At 45.1% G+C, this 26126-nt stretch overlaps 1 protein-coding gene across 1 annotated transcript in view; it reads right to left on the bottom strand.

Annotated features, from left to right (window-relative positions):
* Window positions 1-20864, bottom strand: part of SLC2A13 (solute carrier family 2 member 13) — a 193104-nt gene extending 172240 nt beyond the window's left edge. Inside the window, exon 1 of the mRNA XM_068276293.1 lies at window positions 19967-20864. Coding sequence (XP_068132394.1) covers window positions 19967-20534 — 568 coding nt within the window. The 5' untranslated portion in view covers window positions 20535-20864. The remainder of the gene's footprint in view (window positions 1-19966) is intronic.
* Between the last annotated feature and the right edge of the window lie 5262 nt (window positions 20865-26126).

Here is a 26126-nt window from a genome sequence, read left to right as displayed (position 1 = left end):
GGGTCAGGGGAAAATGAGTTGAACTTACCAGGGGCTTCTAATGGTCCCCCGCAGGCATCCTGTGCCCGCGCAGCCACTCACCGATGCTCCAGCCCCGCCTCCGGTTCTCTTCTGGAATTTTAGACTTTAAAGTCAGAAAACCACTGCGCCTGCGTTGTCGTGTCCTCACTCCCGCTGATGTCACCAGGAGCGCACTGCGCAGGCACAGACCATACTGGGCTTGTGCTATACTCTCCTGGTGACATCAGCGGGATTGAGGACACGGCAACACAGGCGCAGTGGTTTTCAGACTTTAAAGTCTGAAATTCCAGAACTGAACCGGAGACGGGGCCGGAGCATCGGTGAGTGGCTGCGCGGGCACAGGATGCCTGCGGGGGACCATTAGACGCCCCGGGTAAGTTCAACTCATTTTCCCCCGACCCCTACAGTATTCCTTTAAGCTCATGAACCCATTCCATAATAACACTGGAGTAGACTTCCAATCTCTGGCCAGTGGCCATCAATGTATATATAAACATAATTCTGACCCTAAACAGATATGTGGTATTAACAAAATGAAAAAGGTTCACGGAGGGGTAAAGATATGGTCCACAGGATCACACAGGAGGAAATTAGAAGTACATATGAAATTGGAATATAGATATTGATCTTGTATTTTTTCTAGGGGATTAACCGGAGTATTATAAGGATTTTAATGCACATTGTAATTGTCAGGGCGTATGGATCATGCTATGCATATGTTTGCACTTATGCTATGCATATAGTATGCTATGCGTAAATTTGCACTTATGTCATGCATACATTTGAATTTATTTTTCGGATTTTTTTTAATTGTTCAGTATTTGGGGTGACATTATTGCATAATAGAATAGACCGAATGGAACATGCTAGGCATACATTTGCACTTATGCCATGCATACATTATGCTATGCGTGAATTTGCACTTACCGTGCCATGCATAAATTTGAATTTTTTTTTTTAATTGTTTAGTATTCTGATTAACAACAATGTATAATTATGGAATGGGCTGCATGGATCATGCAATGCATATGTTTGCATTTATCATGCTATGTGTGAATTTGCACTTATCGTGTGCGTGTGTGCGTGCGTCTATATATACATATACACAGTATATTCACTTTATCTACCACTACTGTATATCTACGTCCTCTGTGACTTCATCTAAGCCACGAGTCAGTAGATATACGTTTTGTAGCAGAAGCGTGCAGGATTGGGCTTGCTCCTGTGCACATTTCAGGCACTATCTGATGCAGCATTAATCTGGATCCTGCAGAGGCTTCTCACACCCAGACGCCGCCATTTGCATAAGCAGACTCTTGGAACATATCCATCAACAGCTTGTCAGATAGGTTACGTGGCTGCAATCCTGTTCATTCATGAGCGGGTCCACAATGGGGCTGCACAGGTAAGGCTGCCACTATGCAGTAAACCAGAGTCACTCATCCTTGCCTTGTGCACAAGTTCTTCAAGAGGGTCCCAAGGAGTGGCGGTGATCTAGATGACTTGAGAAGCCTCTGGAGGATCTTTCTTAAAGGCTCTTTTACACTAAATGAGTTAAAATTTTGTTCTCTATAGCAGTGCATTGTGAAAAAGCTTAAATTTTTTAGCGTATTACCTTGCACATTCAGTTGTAACTGACAGCAGTTGATATATAACTGACAACAACTGATGTATTTCAGTTCTGACAAAATCTTGCTCCTGTGCAAAATCAAAATCTTGTCAGAACTGGAAGGGATCACGTAAGAATAAAATGGTGAGCTGAGAGGAACTAACTGTGAGGTAAGTATGTAATATTCATTTGCATCCACATCATATGTTTATTTTAAATTTTACTCCGTTCAGGTTCCCTTTAACCCTCCTGGCGGTCTAATGAATTCCGCCAGGAGGCAGCGCAGCGGTTTATTTTTAAATCATGTAGCGAGCCCAGGGCGATCTCCGATCAGGAAATCCCGTTCAAAGAACGGGATTTCCTGGAGGGCTTCCTCCGTCGCCATGGCGACGGGGCGGAATGACGTCAGCGACATCGTGACGTCATTGGGAGTCCCGATCCACCCCTCAGCGCTGCCTGGCACTGATTGGCCAGGCAGCGCACGGGGTCTGGGAGGGGGGCACGCGGCGCGACGGATAGCGGCGATCGAGCGCGGGGTGGCGGCGATCGGTGTGCTAACGCATATAGCAAAGTGCTAGCTGCGTGCAGCAAAAAAAAATTAAGCAAATCGGCCCAGCAGGGCCTGAGAAAACCTCCTGCGCGGCCAGGAAGGTTAATGGGACACTTAAAGAGGAACTCCAGTGAAAATAATGTAGTAAAAAAAGTGCTTCATTTTTTACAATAATTATGTATACATGATTTAGTCAGTGTTTGCTCATTGTAAAATCTTTCCTCTCCCAGATTCACATTCTGACATTTATTACATGGAGACATTGTTACTGTGGGCAGGTTATTTAGCTGTTTCTAGCTGCTCTGGCTGTTAGACAGCTAATAACAGCTGTTTCCTGTCTCTGAACATTGTTACATTGTGGCTGTTTGCCAGGAGTACCGCGGTCTTCAGAGGTTCTTGTGGGAGGGATTTCAGCACAAAATCAGTCACACAGCGCCCCCTGATGGTCTGTTTGTGAAAATCATTGTCTTTCTCATGTAAAATGGGGTATCAGCTACTGATTAGGAAAAAGTTCAATTCTTGGTTGGAGTTTCTCTTTAAAGAGGAACTCCAGTGAAAATAATGTAGTAAAAAAAAGTGCTTCATTTTTACCATAATTATGTATAAATGATTTAGTCAGTGTTTGCTCATTGTAAAATCTTTAAAATCTCTGATTTACATTTTGACATTTATTACATGGTGACATTTTTTACTGTGGGCAGGTTATGTAGCTGCTCCTAGCTGTTCTGGCTGTTACAGACAGCTGTAAACAGCTATTTCCTGTCTGTGAACATTGTTACATTGTGGCAGTTTGCCCAGAGTACCACGATCCCAGAGCTTCTTGTGGGAGGGGTTTCAGCACAAGATCAGTCATACAGCGCCCCCTGATGGTCTGTTTGTGAAAAGCATTATATTTCTCATGTAAAAGGGGGTATCAGCTACTGATTGGGATAAAGTTCAATTCTATGTTGGAGTTTCTCTTTAAAGAGAAACTCCAACCAAGAATTGAACTTTATCCCAATCAGTAGCTGATACCCCCTTTTACATGAGAAATATAATGCTTTTCACAAACAGACCATCAGGGGGGGCTGTATGACTGATTTTGTGCTGAAACCCCTCCCACAAGAAGCTCTGGGACGGTGGTACTTTTGGCAGTTTGTTACAATGTAACAAGGTTCACAGACAGGAATTAGCTGTTTACAGCTGTCTCTAACAGCCAAAACAGCTAGCAGCAGCTACATAACCTGCCCACAGTAAAAATGTCACCATGTAATGTCAAAATGTAAATCAGAGATTTTAAAGATTTTACAATGAGCAAACACTGACTAAATCATTTATACATAATTATGGTAAAAATGAAGCACTTTTTTATAGCATTATTTTCACTGGAGTTCCTCTTTAACCACTTCACCACTGAGGGGTTTTACCCCTTGAGCACCAGAGCAATTTTCACCTTTCAGCGCTCCTTCCATTCATTAGTCTATAACTTTATCATTACTTATCACAATTAAATGAACTGTATCTTGTTTTTTCTGCCACCAATTAGGCTTTCTTTAGGTGGGACATTATGCCAAGAATTATTTTATTCTAAATAGGTTTTAATGGGAAAATAGGAAAAATGTGGGAAAAAAATTCATTATTTTTCAGTTTTCGGCCATTATAGTTTTCAAATAATGCATTCTACTGTAATTAAAACCCAATTAAAACTCATGAAATGTATTTGCCCATTTTTCCCTGTTATAAAACCGTTTAAATTATGTCCCTATCACAATGTTTGGCGCCAATATTTTATTTGGAAATAAAGGTGCATTGTTTGCAGTTTTGCGTCCATCCCTAATTAGAAGCTGTTGTACCCTCCTGACAAATATTTAAAAAGTTCAGTCCCTAAGGTAACTATTTATGTATTTTTTTAATTGTAAATTTTTTAATTTTTTTTTTAATTACAAAAAAAAATAAAAAAAAAATTGGGGAGTGTGGGAGGTAACGAGTTAATTTTTTGTGTATACAGTAAGTAACGTATTTGTATGTGAAAAATGCTTTAGGGTGTAGTTTTACTATTTGGCCACAAGATGGCAACAGTAACTTTTTGTTTAATGCGACCTCCAAGCGTCGCATGGAGAAAGTACTAGGAGGCTGGGAATGTTTTTTTTTCTTTTCCACAATGATCGCGCTGCTTAGGGGAGAAGCAGCGGATCATTGCGGGGCTTAGATCAACGAAATGGATTTTCCCGTTTATTGATCTCCGGGCGAGCGGCCGACGGCGTGTTTACGAGCGGGAGTGCGCGCTAGAGCGAGCGGGAGCACGGGCAGCGGCAGGAGCGCGGAAAGTACGAATTTCTTCGTCCCTGGGGGTGAAAGGATGGAAAAAGGGACGGAGAAATTCGTACGGGCGGGGGTAAAGTGGTTAAGCCAGGAATATAAAAAAAAAAAAAAAAAAACAGTTTTACTTGCCTGGGACTTCTACCAGCCCCCTGCAGCCGACGACCAGTACCCTTGCAGTCACAGACTGAGCCTCCGGTCCCCCGCCGCAAACTAGTTTCTTTTTTTGCCAACAGGCCCCGACAGGGAGAGGACGGGCTTTCTGGGCCTGCGCATGCCTGGCCATGCGTATCCTTCTTCATGTTCCCATCAATAGCATCCTGCACAGGCACGGGATGCTATTGCAGATGGGAACGTAAAAAAAAAAAAAAAAAATACGGGTGGCCAGGCCTGTCGGGCCTGTCAGCTAAAACCAAACTAGCTGGCGGCGGGGGGACTGGAGGCTCCATGAGTGACTGCGAGGGCACGGGATGGCTGCAGGGGGCTGGTAGAAGCCCCAAGTAAAATTGTTTTTTTTGTTTGTTTTTTTATTTCATTTCTGGCTTAAGTGTCCCTTTAAGTCACTTCTTTCCAGGAGTCCTGGTGAGTGGATTTTCTTATACCATACTTGTACAGCACCGCTTTTTCTGCTTTCATACGGTAGCCGCATACGGTGGGGATGTGGCCGCAGACGCTTTTGAGCTCCCCCCACCGTTTGCGGCAACTGCGGATTCTCCAGTCTGGCTTGGAAGTTTCAGCACCCGCCCTATAAGTCGACACCCAGCGTTTAAGACGACCCCCCACTTTGGAAAAGATTTTCCTGGGTTAAAAAGTAGCCTTAGAAGCCAGTAGGCTTATTTGTATGTGTTTACATATATTATATTTTAAGATTTTCACGACAGTGGTCCTTCAAGTGTCTGGGTTTTTTGCGTATTGCCACCTCAGGTCTACTTTAAGAATTTAAATCAAGGTAATTAAAGATTTTACAGTGGGCTAACTGACTAAATAATTTTTAAATAATGCAAAAAATAAAGTTCTATTTATTACGTTATATTCAGTAAAGTTCCTCACTAAGCACACATTTCTTCATGTTTTATTAATGCTGGACAAGATAAGAACTGCTCATGTTAGTATATTTTCTGAAAAAAATTATTTGAATAATGTAATTCATGTAATAACTTATACCTGCTTATTTATTTGGTTGAATGTTTTATTCTATAATTCTGATTTAAATAAAACATGTTAGAAAAAGCTGGACCTAAAGTTAGGACCTGCAAACATGAATGAAAAAAAAGTCTACTAAACTGACCTCATATATAAGTGAGTTTTCCCATGTGCACTGCACAGCTTGAGAGAAGTCAATTATGTAAGTGCAGATTAATTCCTCTCAACTCCCACAATGAGTTGTTGCTATGGCAATCAGAAGTGACCTCTCTTTTTAGGCTTCCTTATTGGAACCTATTTATAAATGGGCGAAGAGGCTGCCTGCCAGAAACAAAGTATAGTTATAATATGTTAATGCACTTCTCATTTTCCCAAATCAGTAGAAGTGGTTATCAGTAAAAAAAAAAAAAACACCAGATTTCTGCCTAACTGTAAATTTAACAGGACTGCAACTTTACCAGTTTTAGTAGCACTTTTGAGTTGCTCACCACATTAAAAAATGTGATGGTAGACACAATTAACATTATCATGGACAGCCACTTACATATTTGAAAATCTCACCACGATCAAGTACTTGTGACCAGAATTTGGCAGAAATAGAAGACGATCAAAGTGACTACAGAAACAATTATGAGTTGTTAGAAATTTTATGTCTGCATGCAGCTTTAGTAATCTGCAGATGACATGGAGGTTATACATGCACTAATCATTTTTACGATATCTTATCTGACTTAAAGAGGAACTCCAATGAAAATAAATTAAGTGCTTCAATTTTACAATAATTATGTATAAATTATTTAGTCAGTGTTTACCCGTTGTAAAATCTTTCCTCTCCTTGATTTACATTCTGACATTTATCACCTGGTGACATTTTTACTGCTGGCAGGTGATGTCAGTGGAAGGAGATACTGTTTGCTTTTTTTGGCAGTTGGAAACAGCTGTTATTTCCCACAATGCAAAGAGGTTCACAGACAGGAAACTGTCAGGACCATGGTCCTGACATCACACTGTGGGAGGGGTTTCAAAAATTAAACATCTGATACCCCAGAGGATCTCCCAACCCTAGTTCACGCCTTCATCACATCACGGCTGGACTACTGCAATGCCCTTTATGCAGGCCTCCCCAAACAGGACCTGCTCCACCTACAATTAGTGCAGAATGCTGCTGCCAGATTGCTAACAAACCAGCCTCGCTACTGTCACATTACACAGACCTTCGCTCACTGCACTGGCTACCAGTAGAATGGAGAATACTCTTCAAGATTGGACTGCTGACATTCAAATCACTTTACAATTTGGGCCCTGGATAGATGAAGGACTTGCTGAAGCTGTACCACACCTCTCAATCTCAGATAAGCAGGTTCTATAAACTTGATCACTCCCAGAGTGCACCTCAAAACCTTTGGAGACAGAGCTTTCTGTCATGATGCCCCTAATCTTTGGAACTCCCTACCATACCCAGCAAAGACAGACCCAAACGTGGAGTTATTCAAATCAAGACTGAAAAGCCACCCGTTTAGCTTGGCATTCCAGGACTTATAGAATTCTTTCTCTGTTCTACGACTTGCCAATCAACCAGTTATTGGTTTGAGCCATGCTTACGTGCTTTGGGACCTACAGGAGAAAAGCACTTTACAAATGTTATTTGTTGTTGTTGTTGTTTCACCACAATATCAGCCACACAGAGGCCCCTGATTATCCATTTGTAAAAAGGAAAAGATTTCTCATGAGAAAGGGGGTATCAGCTACTGATTGGGATGAATTATTGGTTACGGTTTCTCTTTAATTATTATTTGATAAATATCTGCATGTGTAGGTAAGGACAGGCACCATCCGATGAAGTAGAAGCTCTTTTATTGCTTATTTAATAAGCACATTCAGCAACATTTCGGAGTGAGAGGGCTCCCTTTTCAAGCTGTGCTGCACCTACAATAAACATTCATTACATGTCAGCAGCCTACACGTCAAAGATCCAAAATACGCATACTAGTGCAATATAACTGGTCTTCTAATGGACAGAGTACATGAGATCAGTTTGTACAAACCTTGTAGGCATGAGTTCTGTGACAGTTCCATGCATGAAAGCATACAGACATGTCTCACGGTTACAGCCAGGTGCCATTCATTGTTTCCATGTGGAGGTGACCAGGGCTCAGTGCACAACTGGCCAGCTTCACGCAGAGGGTTATGGAGGGGAACACTAATCTCCATCATTGTGGTCATTCAAAGATCAGATGTGCCGGATCTTTAAAGAAACTTGGGGGACATCTGTACACATGCTGGATTCTTGGCCAGGATGAACTTGAACGTCCACCTCGGAAAAATTCTGTCTAGCATGTGTAGGAGGCTTAACGTCAGATGGGTGAAAAGGGGCATGATTGTGAGTTGGTCTACAAGACAACCTCTGCTTCAAAGTAGAGCTGGCATATAGTCATTTGGGCAGCTTTGAGTCTATGGTTGCTTCTGTGGTCAAAATCCCTTTTTGTTTTTGTACTACTCATGCAGCTTTTATTAATCACGAAATTATCTCTGGCAGTGTAAAAAAAAAGAACAACGTTTCCATACATTGCATATTATTCCAAGTGCAGTATGGCACATATACAGGCCGAGAAAGTATGCATTATAAAATGCAGCCCAAATATTCACTTCATCAACTATAAAGAGAAGCATCAAATGTTGAAAGAGGAAAAGCTTATTCAGGCTATTGAATAACCTTCTTACCACTGCTCCAACTAACTGGCAATTGGGTATTTATCAGCCTAGTGTCTAGGTGAACGATTGGGAAGGCCCCAATCTACATTCTCAACTGAGGTCTATGTTTTAACCTCTAGTTACCTGGAACAGGTCATCCCGCGTAAAGATAATCAACCTTCCGACCATCATCGTCAAACCTACTCAAATAAGAAAGGGACCAACATAGTAAGTTTTGTGTTGCAACTGATGCAATGTCAACTGCCCATAGACTTTGAATTGCACCATGATATAGTGCACAGAACAGTGTCTGTGGGAACTCAACCTGTCACTGTGAAAGTAGACTCCGTATCTACTTCCAGCCATCAGACTATTCCAGCTGCACATGAGTGATGGAGATGCAAGGGCACATTTATCAAAACCAATGCAAGGAAAGTTGGAGCCCCTCCATTTGGAAAAGTTGAACATATCCTAAGAACAACTAATCAAAACCTTTGATTTTAGGCATCTGCACCACTTTGCACCAGTTTTACACCATTTTCTTTGTGCTGGTTTTGATAAATCTGCTCCATTTGACCAGAGATAAAGGTTACAATGACCAGAATGACCTTCGCCATGGGATACCAGTAGCAAAGCAGCATTGGATCGAGACTCAAATCTAGCAGCACCATGGAGGGGAGTACAATATACGATCACAAAAATAGTCAAAAGAGTCTCTAGGTTATGCAGTTATGCTTTAATACAACAATGCGCACACACTATCTGATAATTACATTCCAAAAAAAATTAAAATAGCAAAATAAAAATCTGCAATTACAAGTAGCTGTATAGAGATAAAGAAAAAAAAGTGTGCATACATTCTTGAGTTCTATTAAAATCTACCTTTATAAGTGCTGTTTTCTGCATCTTTTGGAGAAAGCTATAAATATGTTAATGAAATTTGTTCTGTAAGGAAAATTTAATGAACTCTAAGAAACACTTAACATATTTGTGCAGCAATTCTTGTTACCTGCAGAGAGATAACAGGAATGTGATGCTGTGTGTTGGCCTTAGACCTGGCAATACACATCCCAGCTCATCCTGTAAAACACAACAAAAGCAGAGGATGCTAGGAAAGCAAAGTGCTTGGAACTCGCCTCGTTTCCTAGCAACTACTTGATGGTCTGTTCTGAGGACCAGTGGCAGAAAAGCTTCACTGTTTTAAAGTGAACCTCCGGACTAAAAATCTACTCAGCAGAACTGAAAAGGCTTGGTGTTTAACAGCATCAGAACTTTGTTTTTCTTACCAAAGCATAATTTTTAGCTGCATTTTTAGCTAAGCTCCACCCATCAAAGAAAACTGCCTGGGCTTTTTTCCCGATGCTGTGCAAAGCATGATGGGATTTCCTATGTTGTTATTCACGTTGCCTAGCAACTGGGAGGGGTGATCAGCACACAGGACAGTTGGAACTGTGTCTCATGATCCCTGTCACCTTTTCAACCAAAAAGATGGCTGCCCTCATGAAATCAAACATTTGCCTGTTATTTCAAAACAGGGTGGGTAAGAGATTATATTACCTATCTATTTTAATTAACATAACTAATGTAACTTAATGACAGTATGTTTAGGCTGAAGTTCCTCTTTAAGCACTAATCGCCTGGCAATATCTGTACTCACCGACAGAAAATTACTGCAACTGAGATCATGAAACCATAACAAGCACTGTCACGCTGGTTATACAGCAACACTAATAAAAGTTAGGCATATGAGCTTATAGTTTCCAAACAGTTCAGATTTAACAGAAAATTACTGTTCTTGTGTTATTAGAAGAGAATGCACACATCTAACATGTATTAAAGCCTCTCTCCAGACACAAATATGCCTTACTCTTTACTGGCCACACCATCCCCATCCACTGGCTCCCCGATTGGGGGGAGGAGGGGGGGTTGATAAGTGGCCCCTAAGCCATGTCTCCAAAAAGTAGAGCCGGTTAGGAAGACAAAAGTTGATAGTTAGAAGATTTGTTTATAGCTTGCAAGACTAGTGAGTGTGAAAGACAAAACAAAAATGACTGACTGCAGTGTTCTCCCCAGGACTAATTAAGTGGGCGGGCCGCCCGGCTGTTTTGAAACCCCGCCCGCCTAGGAGGAGCGCTCCTCTGCCGATCTATTAACTTCCAGGCAGCTCAGCTAGCGGAGGCTGCAGCCCAGATACGCATGTGAGTGGAACTCACGGGGAGACTAGTGCTGTGTGACTCGAGGCTGGGGAGAAAGCCTGAAGCTGCAGACAGACCTTCTCCCCTCTTCCCTGAGCGAATCCACACAGCGTCTCTCTTCTGGCAGCGTCTCTGTTCTGGCTGCATGAATGTCAGACTGCAGCCAGTCCCATCCCTTCCAGGCAGCTCCAGATAGGTTAGGACTGACTGCAAACGACGATCACCAGGGTCGTACTGACTGAGTGTCGTCATGAGCCACCGGGGGATTTCCGGGGGGCCTCTTTGAAGCCATGCCCCGCCCACAGGCTTTTACTCTGAACTGGAGTGGTGGGGCTAGGGCAGGCAGCCAGTCCATCATGTCTCCCGCAGCTGAGAAGAGCGGGGTTTCTCGGCATAAGCTCCGCCCCCGGCGGCCAAAACTCCGCCCCCATAGGACTCCCGCACAGAGGAAGGGTTGCTCCAGCCCTGGGGAAGCTCACCAGGGAGCATGTGTGTGGCAGGTTGAAGCCCTGCCTGGAGGAAGTTGTCTCCTGTCCAGATGAAGCCCCGCCCCCAGAGGAATAGAGGAGGAATGGACAGCTGCAGCCAAATGCAGTAAGTATCTACCTGTCTCACTAATTCCAGTGACCTCCTCCCTAGCCCCAGTGACCTACTCTCTACCCCCCAGTGACCTCCTCCCTAGCCCCAGTAACCTTCTCTATACCCCCACTAGCCCCAGTGACCTGCTCTCTACCCCCACTAGTCCCAGTGACCTCCTCCCTACCCCTACTAGCTCCAGTCACCTTCCACCTAACCCCCACTAGCTCCAGTGACCTCTCTACCCCACTAGCCCCAGTGACCTTCCACCTAACCCCCACTAGCCCCAGTGACCTTCTCTCCAGCCCCAGTGACCTCCTCCCTAGCCACGGTGACCTCCTCCCTAGCCCCAGTAACCTTCTCTATACCCCCACTAGCCCCAGTGACCTCCTCCCTACCCCCACTAGCCCCAGTGACCTCCTCCCTACCCCCACTAGGTCCAGTCACCTTCCACCTAACCCCCACTAGCCCCAGTGACCTTCTGCCTCCCCCCACTAGCACCGGTGACCTATCTCCCTCTACTCGCCCCAGTGACCTTCTGCCTCCCCCCACTAGCCCCAGTGACCTCTTCCCCCCACTAGCTCCAGCGACCTTCTGCCTCCACTAGCCGCAGTGACCTTCTCCTTTCCCGCACTAGCACCAGTGAACTCCTTCCACTAGCCCTAAAGAGCTCACAATCTAATCCAACCAGTCATAGTCTAATGTCCTACCTTATTATTATTATTATTATTATTATTATTATTATTATTATTATTATTATTATTATTATTATTATGTATTTATATAGCACTGACATCTCCTGCAGCACATTACAGAGTACATAGTCATGTCACAGTCCTCAGAGGAGCTCACAATCTAATCCTACCATAGTCATATTCTAATGTCCTACTAAATTCTTATTATGCATTTAAATAGCGCTGACATTTTCTGCAGCACGAATCTAATCCCTGCCATATGTTTGCTAACCAAGGCATTACTACTTAGTAAAGGAGAGAGGGGGGGGAGGGGTTCATCCAAAGTTATTCTGGGAAGGCGAACTTCAATAATGTCTTTTAGTGGGGTTCTTCACCTGGCTGTCATCAGCTCGACTCCTCAACCTCCTCCTATGCTGTAAGCAGAGATGCGCGGCCCTGCATTCCCCACTCGCACCCCACCCGGCTACTTTTTCATGCCACCCGGCTACTTTTTCATGCCACCCGGCTGGAAAAAAATTCTGGGGAGAACACTGGACTTGTTTATGTGCCATTATGTGAGTTTCAGAAACCAAATTTCATCTGTAGTTAAATCTTCCTTCTTTCATCTGAAGAACATTGCAAAGATTAAACATCTGATTCCCCCAGAGGATCTTCAAACCCTAGTCCACGCCTTCATCACATCACGGCTGGACTACTGCAATGCCCTTTATGCTGGCCTCCCCAAAAAAGACTTGCGTCGCCTGCAATTAGTGCAGAATGCTGCTGCCAGATTGCTAACAAACCAGCCTCGCCACTGTCACATTACACCGATCCTTCGCTCACTGCACTGGCTACCAGTAGAATGGAGAATACTCTTCAAGATTGGACTGCTGACATTCAAATCCCTGCACAATCTGGGCCCTGGATACATGAAGGACTTGCTGAAGCTGCACCACACCTCTCACAACCTCAGATCAGCAAGTTCTATAAACTTGGTCACTCCCAGAGTGCACCTCAAAAAATCTGGAGACAGAGCCTTCTGTCATGCTGCCCCTACTCTTTGGAACTCCCTACCACACCCAGTAAAGACAGCACCATCCCTGGAGCTATTCAAATCCAGACTGAAAAGCCACCTGTTTAGCCTGGCATTTCCAGATTTATAAAATTCTTCCCCTGTACCACGATGGTCGGAGCCATGCTTATGCGCTTTGAGTCCCACGGGAGAAAAGCGCTTTACAAATGTTATTTGTTGTTGTTGTTGTTATTATAAAGCACTTAATTTTGCAACCCTGCAGAGATATCATAACCTTATTTGTAGTCTATGGCTAGACTTTACACAGGGCTGACCCTACCATGAAGCCAACTGAATGAAATGATTTAGTTGTCAAAATCTAGGGTTGGCAGCAGCGACTGAATGACAGATTCCGTATTTTTCGGAATATAAGACGCTCCCGCATATAAGATGCACCTAGGTTTAGAGGGCAAAAATCAGAGAAAAAAAATAAACTAATCCTAGGTGCGTCTATGGTGCAGGGGCGTCTTATGGACCCTTTCTCCCTAAACTGTCACTATCTTAGCTAAACTGCCCATCTACACCACACTACACTTCACTTCACTTACCCCTGCTGCCCCCCCCACTACACTACACTTCACTAACTAACCCCTGCTGCTGTAACCACCTACTACACTACACTACACTAACCAACCCCTTCTGCCACTACCAAATACACTACACTGGCTAAACCTTGATTAAACATCTCACCTGATCCTGTCGCCACGACCCTCTCCTCCCCCATCTGGCTTTCTTCATCAGAGGGTGTCCGTCATTCAGGATGCAGGTCTTCAGGGTCCCAGCTGCTGCGCTCCTCTTCAGCTGCAGTCTCCTTGTCTCTTCATCCCAGGACGTCCTGTCATCCTTTTTGAAGGTCTTCAGAGCCCCAGCTCCCCGCTCTACTCTTCGCAGCAGTCTTCATATAGACTGCAGCCTTGCTGTATACATGTGCTGCTGCCGGCGTCCTCCCCAGTTACGGCGTCCTCCCCAGTTCCAGCGTCCTCCCCAGACACCCTCCCTAGTTACAGCATCTTCCTCTGACGTACTTCCTAGTTACAGTGCCCTCTGCTGGTTGATCAGCGGCGCACGTGTGCGCGCGATGTCAGAGGCACTGTAACTAGGCAGGACGTCTGTGGAGGACGCTGTAACTAGGGAGGACGTCGGGGGAGGACGCTGTAACTAAGGAGGGCACCGGGGAGGACGCTGTAACTAGGGAGGACATCGGAGGAGGACACCGTAACTACGAAGGATGGCGGAGGCAGCACATGTATACCGCAAGTCTGCAGTCTATACGAAGACTGCAGTGAAGATGAGTGCGGGCAGCTGGGGCTCTGAAGACCTTCACAGTGACTGACAAGGGATGAAGAGAGCCAGACGAGGAGGAGAAGATCGCGGCGACAGGATCCGGTAAGTATATTCTGGGGCCACATTTACTGCATCTTTGGAATATAAGACGCACCCACTTTTCCCCCTCATTTTTGGGGAAGAAAAAGTGCGTCTTATATTCCGAAAAATACGGTATGTAGCAAAACAGTCCAGCACTGGCTCCTCTACTCTTCTGTGCTGCGGTCTACCACCATGCCGAAGAATCTCTTCTTCTGATGTCACAAGAAATTCATTGAAAGCATACAGTGAAATGCTGATGCTGCATAGCGATAGGCTGCAGTGAAGAAGAGGAAAGGCCGCGGCAGTGGGCTAAGTATCCTTGCTCTGCTGTAGCCACTCTGCACATTTAGATGAGGGAAGGGGAGGAAACGCCAGGCACTTCTTATTCCAAAAGTAAGTGGAGGGAGAGATCAGAGAATCCAGCTGGTGGAGTGGGGGATGTTTGGTGAAAAGATACTGGTTGCACTTCTAACTGAAAGAAGGGAGGGGCTGAGTTTGCTTAGGGTGCCACATAGACCGCAATGTTAACGGCGATGCCCAGCATATAATTCTGGTTCTGGAGGAGCAGTTTATCAAAATAAATTTTGTCGTCAACATATGTTGCCGGAGAAACACTTAGCGGAGATTGTGATGCAGAAATCAGCTGGGGTAGCTTTGTGTTAGGCAGGGGTCTCAAACTCGCGGGCCATTTGCGCCCCTCGATACAATATTTTGTGGCCCTCGCCGGCAAAAGCTTCCTTATAGTTCACTTCAGTGCTCCCAAGTAATCCGCCGCATTCCCGCTGCTAAACGAGGGCTGAAGAGCCTCCAAATCGCCCGGGGGGCAATCCACCGGCATTTCCTGGAATGGGCAGAGCTTTCAGCTTCAGCTCTGCCCCTCCTAAAGTCAATCGCCGCACGGATCGCCGCCTCTCCCCGCCCCTCTCTATGAAGGAAGAGTGAGAGGGGTGGGCAGAGGCGGCGATGCGCCGCGATTGTGAAATTCCTTATGCGGCCCAGCCTCATCCTGACTTTGCCTCCTGCGGCCCCCCAGGTAAATTGAGTTCGAGACCCCTGGTGTTAGGTAACAAATAGAACATTTTTATGATGTTACCAATATTCTACTAGCAGCTTTACCCAGCACCCAAATTTGCAGACATCCTTTTTCAATGTACACCAAACATGTCTATGTACTAAGCCAGTGGTTCTCAAACACTCTGTGGTGAGGGCACGTGATGACTGTTTTTGCTAAGAGGTGTCTTAAGAAAAATCCACCTACATAGATGCATAGTTGCCTTACGGAGTAGAGCTACGCTAACCCGGTACTAGAGCAGGTAAAGCACTGACGTGCTATTCTGACGATTAGGCAGTGAGGTAAATTAACGACTTGTGCAGTAAATATCTCAATAAAATGTCAATTCACAAAGATTAGAGCTAGGTCCAGGCAAGGATTCCCCAGCACCAGAGACAGATGTCAAACTGTGCCTTCCCCACCACCACAACCCCAGTAAAGATGGTCAGATATGCCCCCAGTATTAGGTAGCCCCCTCCCCAGTAATGATAGCCATATGTGACCCCGTATTAGGTAGGCCCCCCAATATAGGTAGCCAGATGTGCCCCCAGTATTAGACAGGCAGCTTCAAAATTCCCCCACCACCACTTCCGCAAGTAAACAAGCCCTGCTCATGCTCTGTGTCTCCCCTCAGTCCCCCCTACAGCCCTACTCCCCATCACAGTGACTAGATGTATTTTAAGAACTGCAGTGACATCAGTCTATCCATTCCCCCCAGCTTACATAGTATGTGTGAAATGTGTGCAGTACCAAAAGCACATCTAGTCACTGTAAGGGGAGGGAAGCGGGGCACTAAGTATAAGTATTGCCCAGCCTCTGCTCAATTAAGTACTGCAGACTAGGTGTAATGTATTTGCACTTATTGGCTGACTGGCAGTCTGCAGACTACAGTTTTCTCCCCAGAATTTTTTTCCAGCTGGGTGGCATGAAAAAGTAGCCGGGTGGCATGAAAAAGTAGCCGGGTGGGGCGAGATGAAAGAATGCAGGGCCAGTGCTTCTCTGCACATTTCTGATTACAGCATAGGAGGAGGTGAGCCAATGACAGCCGGGTGCTCACCAAAACTAGCCGGGTGGAGCACCCGACTAAAAGAGCCTGGTGAGAACACTGGACTATATAAGGGTGCGGTTTGGGAGTGAGCAATCCTTTTGTGTTTGGTAAGTTGAAGGAGTGGTAGGGGTGAGTTCCTGGTGGTGGCAGCTCCAGGGCTCACCTGCACTCCCCTATTGTGTTACATGCTGGTTTGGGGGTCCCAAGCAGTGGCAGTGCTCGGGGCCCTCGCCTGTTGTGCACTAGTGTTCGCATATTTTAAACTTAATTTTCAGCTCCTTATGCAGTTTAGTTAGGAGGGGGGCGGATGAGAGGGAGTTTCCTGCACGCTGGTGCCCCCTGCTGGTCATATAGCCATTGTCTATATGCGACTGAACACTCTCCAACGATTGGCTGGATTGCTGAGCCTCTGCTCAATTAAATACTGCATACTAGGTGTAATGTATTTGCACTTCTTATATAGTCTGCAGACTGCCAGTCCGCCAATAAGTGGCAGAGTGCTGTCTGGGAGAGAGCAATCCTTTTGTGTTTGGTAAGTTGAAGGAGTGGTAGGTGTGAGTTCCTGGTGGTGGCAGCTCTGGGGCTCACCTGCACTTCCCTATTGTGTTACATGCTGGTTTGGGGGTCCCAAGCAATGGCAGTGCTCGGGCCCCCACCTGTCATGTGCACTAGTGTTTGCACTAAGTATAAGCCCTGCTCTGCACTATTACAGAGAGTTCTCTAAAGTGCCTGACTGCATCTGCCAGCCCCCTTCCCTCCATACCTTCATCCTAGAAATGCAGGACCTGGGCACATCAAAGCATAGCAGCTATGCACAGTCCATGGGACAACAATCACCACTGCTGGGGCACAGTGAGCCAGTCAGGTGAACCAAGGTTCAACTTATGGTCCCGATTGCCACGCTGCAGTTACTGACGTCAAGCCCCGCACAGAAAGCCAGAAAGGCAACAGGTACAGCAAGTTGGAGCTGTGCAATGCTGCAGGAAGCTGGCACTGCTTTTATTGAAGCAGACCCTGCCTTTCCTGCTGCTGCGTAGCTACAATGATGCCACAGTTGCACCTGTTATCTTTCTGTAGACCGTGTGGCTTATGAAAGCATAGAGCAGGCGCCAATGATGAAATGTTGGAACAGTGGGCTTGGTGTGGTATAGTAAGATTAGCTGGCTCCCAGTCCGAGCTCCGGACAGTCAGGATGAGGATACTGAAGACACTATATCCACCATCAAAAGGCGAGAGAGAGAGAAAGAAAGAGGTTTGTTCAGAGTGGAGGGCAGTGGGAGTGCAGAGAGGAATGGGCCCACACAGTGCTGTACCCAGAGGTTGGTGCCTTTCTAAACTCTACCCAACAATTGGAAAAACAAGGGAGATGCTTGGTATTTTACCTCCAGCCTGGAGCTGTCGGTAACTATCAAACAGCCATTCAGTAAAATAGAAAGGCAAAGGAGCCAGCCAGTATGAAGAGCAACCCTAACTACTCACCCCATTGGTACCTATATACTGCCAGACGGGACATCAGGAAATAAAACACGAGATGCAGGAGCAGAGCATATTCATATAGGTATCCCCTGTAACCCTTTAGAAGTGAACAGGGAAATACTGATACAAAGAATCAGAGGGACTAAAGGTAGCAGGCAGATTTAATGAGACACCGGAGATGCAGCAACTTGCAAACATATTTTAGGCCAGTCAGAGAATTAAATCTGAAGAAGGCCACGAAGGCTTTTTACTGAAAGTTATGGTCCAGACCAATTTTCTTCTTCCAGCTTCCAGTGGAAAAGAAAACTGTTGCAAGTTTATCTCGTATGGTCAGAAACGATGTAAACAGTGGCTGAGCTGGAATTTTCAAAAAAGCTAAACTGATTTGGAAGCCCAAAAATTCATTTCCTGACAGTTATTCAATATGTTTTCATACAGAACTGAGATCTTCCACAGCACTTTCCCAGTCCCACAGTGGTGCTAACAATATAATACCTACCATAATCCTAACCTATTGTTCATATCACAGACAAAAGCCATGTATACATGCCAGAAGGTTCTCAGCTGAGACAGCCATTCATGGCAATCATTGCTTAGAATCTAGCACAGCAGTCCCAATGCTCCCCAACATGTCATCAGGAGATGCATAGTGCCTGATCATCTCAACTGAGAGGCCCTGTTCACATTCTTACACCTTCCACTCTGCAGAGCATCATCCCTCTATCCCCATTGCAAAGCAGCAGAAGCTGCATCTGTATAGCACTCGGCTGCAAACTGTCACCTGAGGGATCATGTCCCGGGCAACAGGACTATTTTTTTGGAAGGAGTGGAAAACCATCTAACTTATCAGTGCGTTTGTGAGATACCAGAGGAACCCCACACAACCGTACAAATGCAAGTAATGTCCTGGCCAAGATTTGAATCAAAGACAGTAGTGCTGCAAGGCAAGAGAGCTCTCCACCACGCCACCAAGCATTAGCTTTCTTAATTTGTGCAATGTTGCAGTTCAGCCACCACTAGAATTCAGTCAGATTGTATTCTCAATTCTAGTGGAAGTTTCAAAATATTAGAATGATTTATTCTGTTGGGTATTAAAGGAGTCTTAAATATTCAAGACCAGAGTTTTTTGCCTCTAGGCACTGGCAGCAATGCCTTGAAAGGAACCTGAAGCGAGAGGTATATGGAGGCTGACATATTTATTTACTTTAAAACAATACCGATTGCCTGGCAATCCTTTGGCTGCAGTAGTGTCCAAATCACACATATGAAACAAGCATGTGGGTAATCTCAACAGATTTTTGCCAAAAACACCTAATCTCAATGCTTGTTCTGGGTCTATCGCTAAAAGTATTAGAGGCAGAGGATAAGCAGGACAGCCAGGAAATGTATATTGTTTAAAGGGTATCTGATATGAAGGGAGGTAAATTGATATTTACCTGGAGCTTCCTCCAGCCTTATAGATGCCATTGCCTCCCTCACTGTGCTCCCCAGCCACTCCTATCATCTGTAAACCCCCTTGGGATAAGTTTTCCAGTTGGGCCAGTTAGGGTCCGCTGCACATGCGCAGCTCGGCCATGCACCCCTGTCGCCGGTAGCTTTCTGCACAGTACTACCTGCACAGGTGCAGAACGCTCCCTGGTATGGGAACATGACATGCACGCGCGAGGCCAGGCTGCATGGTTGCAGTGGACCTCGACTGGCACTCTATTACCACGAGGGATGACAGACCAGAACAGCTGGGAAGAATGGCAAGGGAGGCAACGTTGTCCATGTGGCTGCTAGAAGCCCCAGGTAAGTATCAATTCTTTACTTCCCTTCCTCTCTGGTTCACTTTAAAAATAAATATGGCATATCCCTCTCACTTCAGGTTCCCTTTAAACATACTCACGATTGTGCACTATCCATATTATCCTGACCATTGATCTTGTATTATTCAAAACCAAGAGCATGTTTTTCAATATTTATTTTATGAACACACTACATAACACTTTACACACATAAAAGGAAACCATTCAAGTTTATGTTACAAAGTAAAATGTGCTAACAATGCCTGTGAAAGCTCCATAATGTAAATCAAATGCAATCAACACCATCCCCACCACATCTCTGTAACAATCTCAGCATCAGTATCAATTCATATAGCTACACAGCTACGTGTTGCATACAGCAGTAGTTGGAGAGCCAGAAGCTCACTTACCTATTCCCAGCCCCACCACCACTCGTCCCCCGAGCAGGGTCTCCTTGTTCCCCGCAGCGGCCAGCAGCACGGCTCCGGCTGTGAAGAACAGGCTGGCCAGGAGGATGCATGGTCTGCGCCCGAACACTCCATTCAGCACTCCGCCTGCCAGAGCAGACAGCGCCGCCGCCCCGACCGTGCTGGACACCAGCAGCTCCTGCCACAGCGCCGACAGGTTCAGCTCCCTCTTGAGCAGCAGCATCGCTCCGGACACCACCCCGGTGTCATAGCCGAACAGGAAGCCTCCCAGGGCAGAAAACGCGGACACAACGTACACAAACGCCGGGGTGACATCCTGCTGGAACTGTCTGCGGGCCGCCCGCTCCAGGTCCCCGCTACCTGAGGACGGAGCAGCCCCGGGTGCCAGCGAGCTCCCAGTGCTCTGGCTGTTGATGCTCGCACAGGAGTCCGCAGCGATCAAGCTCCTCTCCCCGGCTCCCTCCTCCTGCTTCCTCCTCTTCTTCTCCCCCATCAGGTTGCTCAGGCTCCGCAGGGTGTACTCCACATTATCCGTGGCTTTGCGGGACATAGGTGGCGAGCAGGGGGGCAGGCAGCCGGGGGACCACTTGCTGCTGAAGCCGCTCCAGTAAGGCTGCACTGGGGAAGGGAGCCCAGGTCATGTGTGGAGCCCCCGCCCAGCTTCTCTCTCTCTCCTGCAGACAGCAGCGGTCGCCTAGAAGAGAGCTTCCCAGTCCGGGCTCTGCATTCTACCTCAGTGAGCTCATCCTCCAGAGTTCGCTCACACAGCGAGGACAAAGCGCCTGCTACACAATGGAGAACTCTCACTCATACACACATACAGCAAGAGGGGCGACCACTAGCCTCAGCGCCGCTGCTGCTCAGTCTGACACGGGGGCACTACGCTGTCAAACTGGAGGGGCGGAGCGTCCCGGTCACATGACAGGCGGCAGCTGATTTTCTAACGTCACTGAGAGGTTTGAGGTGTTTTCGCCTCTGGGCACTGGCAGCAGTGGTTTGATCGTATCCGTGTACATTTTAGATCCAGCTGGGATTCTGTTGTTATCATCCTGCCTCTCTCATTTCATTTATGATGAAACCTGTGGAATGCCAATGTTATACAGCATTATATCACAATCATGATGGGATCTTTCACTATCACTTATACTGTAAAAGCTGGCTGATCATATTATTATTATTATTATTATTATTTATTAGATTTATATAGCGCCAACATATTACGCAGCGCTGTACAATAAATAGGATTACAGACAATGATAACAGGGTTGACAGAACAATACAGGTAACAGACCATAGATACAACAATACAGGTAATAGCAATAAGATACACAACACAATGGGCTCTATTCTCAAAGAGCCAAAAGTACCGCAAAATTTTACCGCTAAATTCCCGCCAGCAGTAAACTCCGCATTTTTTCAGCATTCACTAACATTTTCCGCATGTTTGCCGCATGCGGGAAAAAAGATGCGGAAACAGCCATTATTCATGCGGGAATGATGCGATAAAAAGGTCGCATGAAAAAGTGTTTAAAAAAAAAAAGTTAAAGTCCAGCAAGCACAGTCCTTAAGCCTCCACACTTCATTAAAGTCAATGGGATGCGGAATATATCACCTACTACTTGTAGGTGATAAAAAATCGGTAATTAACGACGAAATGATGCGCCTGAACAATTTTGAGAATTGATCTTTTATTGCGGAAAATACCGACTTTTGCGGAAAGTTTTCCGCATGAATCCCGCACTTTTATCACACTTTTTCCACATGCGGAAAAACATGCGGAACATTTTGAGAATTCCAACTTGACGGTATTTTGGGTGCAAACTTTCCGCATGTACTTTACCGCATGCGGGAAGTCTTTGAGAATAGAGCCCATTGCAGATAATAGTACAATGCCAGATCATAAACTTGAATGGTAGTGGTAAAAAATTACCAGTTCCAAATTCTGGGTAAAGTGCACACAGTCAAGTATGATACACAAGGGAAGAGGGCCCTGCCAAAGGCTTACAATCTAGAGGGAGGGGCTGGTGACACAAAATGAGGGGGTGCATCAAGAAGTTATTGGCAGAAAGGATTAGGGTAGTGTTGAGTTGATGTAGGCCTCCTTGAAGAAGTGAGTTTTGAGTGCTTTTTTGAAGGTGTTGAAGGTGGGAGCGAGCCTGATGGGCAGCGAGAGAGAGTTCCACAGGATAGGGGCAGCTCTAGTGAAGTCCTGCAGTCTGGCATGGGAGTGCGAGATGCGTGGGGTGGTTAAGAGGAGGTCTTTGGAGGTTTATCTGACAGAACCTGAGGTGAGATTCATTTGGTACTGCCATATTCAGAGCAGGGACGAGGTCCCCCAGCACCCAAGGCTGAGACACCAAAGTGCGCCCCTCAATCCCTCCCACCCCAGCCATCACACCCTGATTGCTATTAGACTAAGAGAGCCACAGGGCCCACAACCTTCCCAACACCTTAATATCTAGTTATCTGGCTTGCAGTCACTGCTATGTATCCTCTTTTATTTCTTTTTGCTTCATACACAATTAGGAATGACAGCTGAATGAATTGTGCGCCCCCCCCTACACTGCGCCCAGCCTATGCCTCAGCCCAGCCCTGGCCATATTTATTTCATTTTAACTACTTAAGTACCAGCAGTCTCTGCCCCCTTAAGGACCAGAGACCGCTGGTACCACAAACTGCTGAACACCAACGAATAACATCGAATTGCCGCACGTCGGGAACCTGGGCCACCCATTCTGCCGTCTCTATGATAGCAGAGTTCCTGTGAGCCGGTCAGGATCTGCTCTCATTGGCTCCTGACCCTGCCTATCAATGTAAGCCAATGAGAGCGGCTTACGTTGATAGGCAGGGTCAGTAGCCAATGAAATCGTCTCCTGACCTGCTCACAGGGCTCTGCCGTTATAGAGAGGGCAGAGCGAGTGAGCTGCGGCGGGGAAACAGCAGCAAGATCATTGGGAGCGACGAAAGCGTCGAGAATACGCAGCATCGGTTGATTGAAATCTACGCCCTGCCAGCCAGGTAGCCACCAAAACAGGGCGTAGATTTCAATCATTGCGGCCCTAAAGTAGTTAAAGTGTACCTGTGAGAGAGAACTGCCCCTAAGGGATTCTCAACTCAGCAAGGCGGTATCCCAGAGAGGCTTCCCATCCTCCTCCACCAGCCTGTTCCAGCCCTGGGAGCCTTGAAAAATCTCTTGGCGGGAAAAGGGGACCCCGATGGGGTCCATGGCACTGTGCATGCGTGAACCATCTGCACCTGCCCAGTAGCTCGGACCCAATTGTGCTTGGCTTTTTCCGGTGGACCCCGAGCCAGTTCACTCTACTGCTTAGGCGAAGTGTGGCCTTGCTTCAGGGATCTTAGCGATGGATGCAGGTCTCATGCACTAGATACTGCTGGAGGCAAATTCACTGTGTGCGTAGTAAGTAAACGGTTAAGATTGGTTGGCGGTGCCCATACATGTACAATCCCGATTGTATGTACAATCGGTAAACTAAAAATATTGATTTCGTGCTGGAAATCGGGTAATTACACTGCCACCATTCTCTTGTGCTCAGGGACGAGAGAAACTCCCAACGCTATCATAATGCGGTAGCCAGCCCAATCACGTTTGACATGCTCCAGTCACCGTTCAGGGAATAGTCACTTCCGAAGGCTTAAAGACTGTGAGCAATGTGACGTTTAAAGAAGGGTTACTGGGTCCATATATGATGCAATCTCGACTGTCCAATTGAGAAACTAAAGTTATTGATTTTGCACAGGAAATCGGGTACTAGCTAATCCTAGAAGGAAGAAAACGGTTATTTACAACCTAGCTAGCAAATCAACAATTTATAAGAAAATAATAAAAAATGCCGTAGTATGACTCTGACTCTTCAGAAGGCAGATTCGTTATAGCAACAATCAGATAACCAGAACAGGCACAAGTCTGAACAATAAAATCGTTAGTTTTATTCTAAAACTACATACACATACCGCATACTTTAGCCCTCAGGTAAATATACCTGTCCGGCAGAACAGATTGGTTTGATAGAAAGAGAGTAGAGATGAAAAGAAACAGAGGGCCGTATGCAATTAACTTTTTCTCCTGAGTTTTCTCCTAGGAGATAATTTTTTATCTTCCATTTAAAATAACTTCCTATCATTTTGCAATTGAAAAAGTACCAAAAAGTAGGTGAACTAATGCAATAAATATTATATTGAGTATTTTCTTGCTTGTTGGTGGGTTAAAAGGCATTTTATTGATACATTTAAAATTATCACCTAGGAGAAAACTCAGGAGAAAAAGTGAATTGCATATGGCCTAGAATGTCTTATTGTATAGTTCAAATACCGTTATTGGTAGTCCATGCGGCCTGAGGGCTTTGTGAGAAATAATCCAAGATGGAGGTTTTGGCCCGTGTCCTTGCGGGCTGGTCGATTGATGTTAATTCGACGTCAGATAAAAGGTGAAGGACGCTGGACCTTTGTGTCATTGGAGTTTTAACCTCACTGTAGATGGGAGGGATCATGGCATGTCAAAGTCCACCCTTGTGCAATTTGAATAAGGCAGTGCCCCCTTGGACAGGGAGAGGTTTGGGCCCAATTCATGTTTTGCCTGCTCTCTCCGTGCCCTAAAATTGGCCCTAGACTACAGTACTTACACTACATAATATAGACATATGGCAATGGTAGGAATTAGATTGTGAGCTCCTTTGAGGGACAGTTAGTGACAAGATATATATATATATATATATATATATATATATATATATATATATACACTGTACAGCGCTGCGTAATATGTCAGCGCTATATAAATATTAAATAATAGTAATAATAATAATGCCTGGTATAGATACATGGGTGAGCTTGCACTGTAGTGCTGCGGCTATGCTGTTAATACAAGGTACAAGGGGGGGCGGAGGATATATATATATATATATATATATGTATGTATGTATATGTATATATATATGTATATATATATATATATATTGCAATTTCCTGCACCTCAAGTGCGTCACTTGCCTTACGAACTGTGGTCTCTAAGGATATCCCATGAGTCAAAGTGGAGTTGCAACGCCCTCAGGTGGTGAAAAGTGAAATGAAATAATCTTGACTAGTTAAAATCTTTGAAAGAGAGCACATGCATAATCACATGGATGACCATTCATGAGTTTAGTTTAAATCTATGCTCTGTATAAAAAGGTGAGGAAGTGAATGCCGTGAATGAACATAAAGTGACAAACAAACTCATGATTTGGCAAAGAGAAGAAAGTAAAGTTGTGTGTATGGCAGTATAGTGTCTCGGTTGGCATATGCCACTCTCTGCATTGTTTTTCTTATAATAGTTGGAATAGATAACACTTTTTCCATACTCGCCTGTTCCAATGAGATATTTCGTATGTGTATGTTTCATGTATGAGATTGTTTCAGTCCTACCAGGGCTTTCTGGGATTACCAGTTCAAAACAGCTTATTTGTTCTGATTAGAAGTTATTTGTCCTTTGTGTGTCTCAGAGGCCTAAAAAGTCTCCTGCTTCAGGAACCTCAGTCATGGTAGCCTCCGCAGGGCAAGGGGACTCTTGTCCAGACTTTTTTCTCTCCTGGGTAAAGTTGCCTTTCTCCAGGGTATTTTTAAGACCTTAGTGGCGTTAACGTGGAGTTTAATGCTGAAATGTATTGTGGAATCTGCATGCAGTGTGTGGGCAGGTTATAATAAATCCACATAGGTACAAGGATATATACAAAAATAAAGCATTTGAAGAGACAAAAAAAATGTTTTTTAAAGATGAACTTGAATTTTAATGTATCAAAAAATGTGCAAACATGAAGTTCACAGATCTTCAGAAAGGATGCATCTTTGTATACAAAGTACAAGTACAAAAAGGCATATAGTGAAATGCAATTGTTTAATAAGGCCTTATTAAACAATTGCATCTAACTATATTTTGATACATTAAAATTTAAGTTATTCTTTAAAAATCATTTTTTTTCTCTTCAAATGCTTTATTTTTGTATATATCCTTGTACCTATGTATTGGAAGAAAGCAGCTATTCTTGGACCATCTCAGTGTCTAGTTGTGCATCTAATGTGCTAATGGGCAAAAAGCAGAGTTGTAGTTAGAGCAGTGGCTGGATACTGTAATGGTAAAGGGCTCTGC

This window comes from Hyperolius riggenbachi, chromosome 3 (assembly GCF_040937935.1).
Source record: "Hyperolius riggenbachi isolate aHypRig1 chromosome 3, aHypRig1.pri, whole genome shotgun sequence".
Classification (NCBI taxonomy): domain Eukaryota; kingdom Metazoa; phylum Chordata; class Amphibia; order Anura; family Hyperoliidae; genus Hyperolius; species Hyperolius riggenbachi.
The sequence above is the reverse complement of the archived record's forward strand: the minus strand, read 5'-3'. Positions and strand labels throughout refer to the sequence as shown.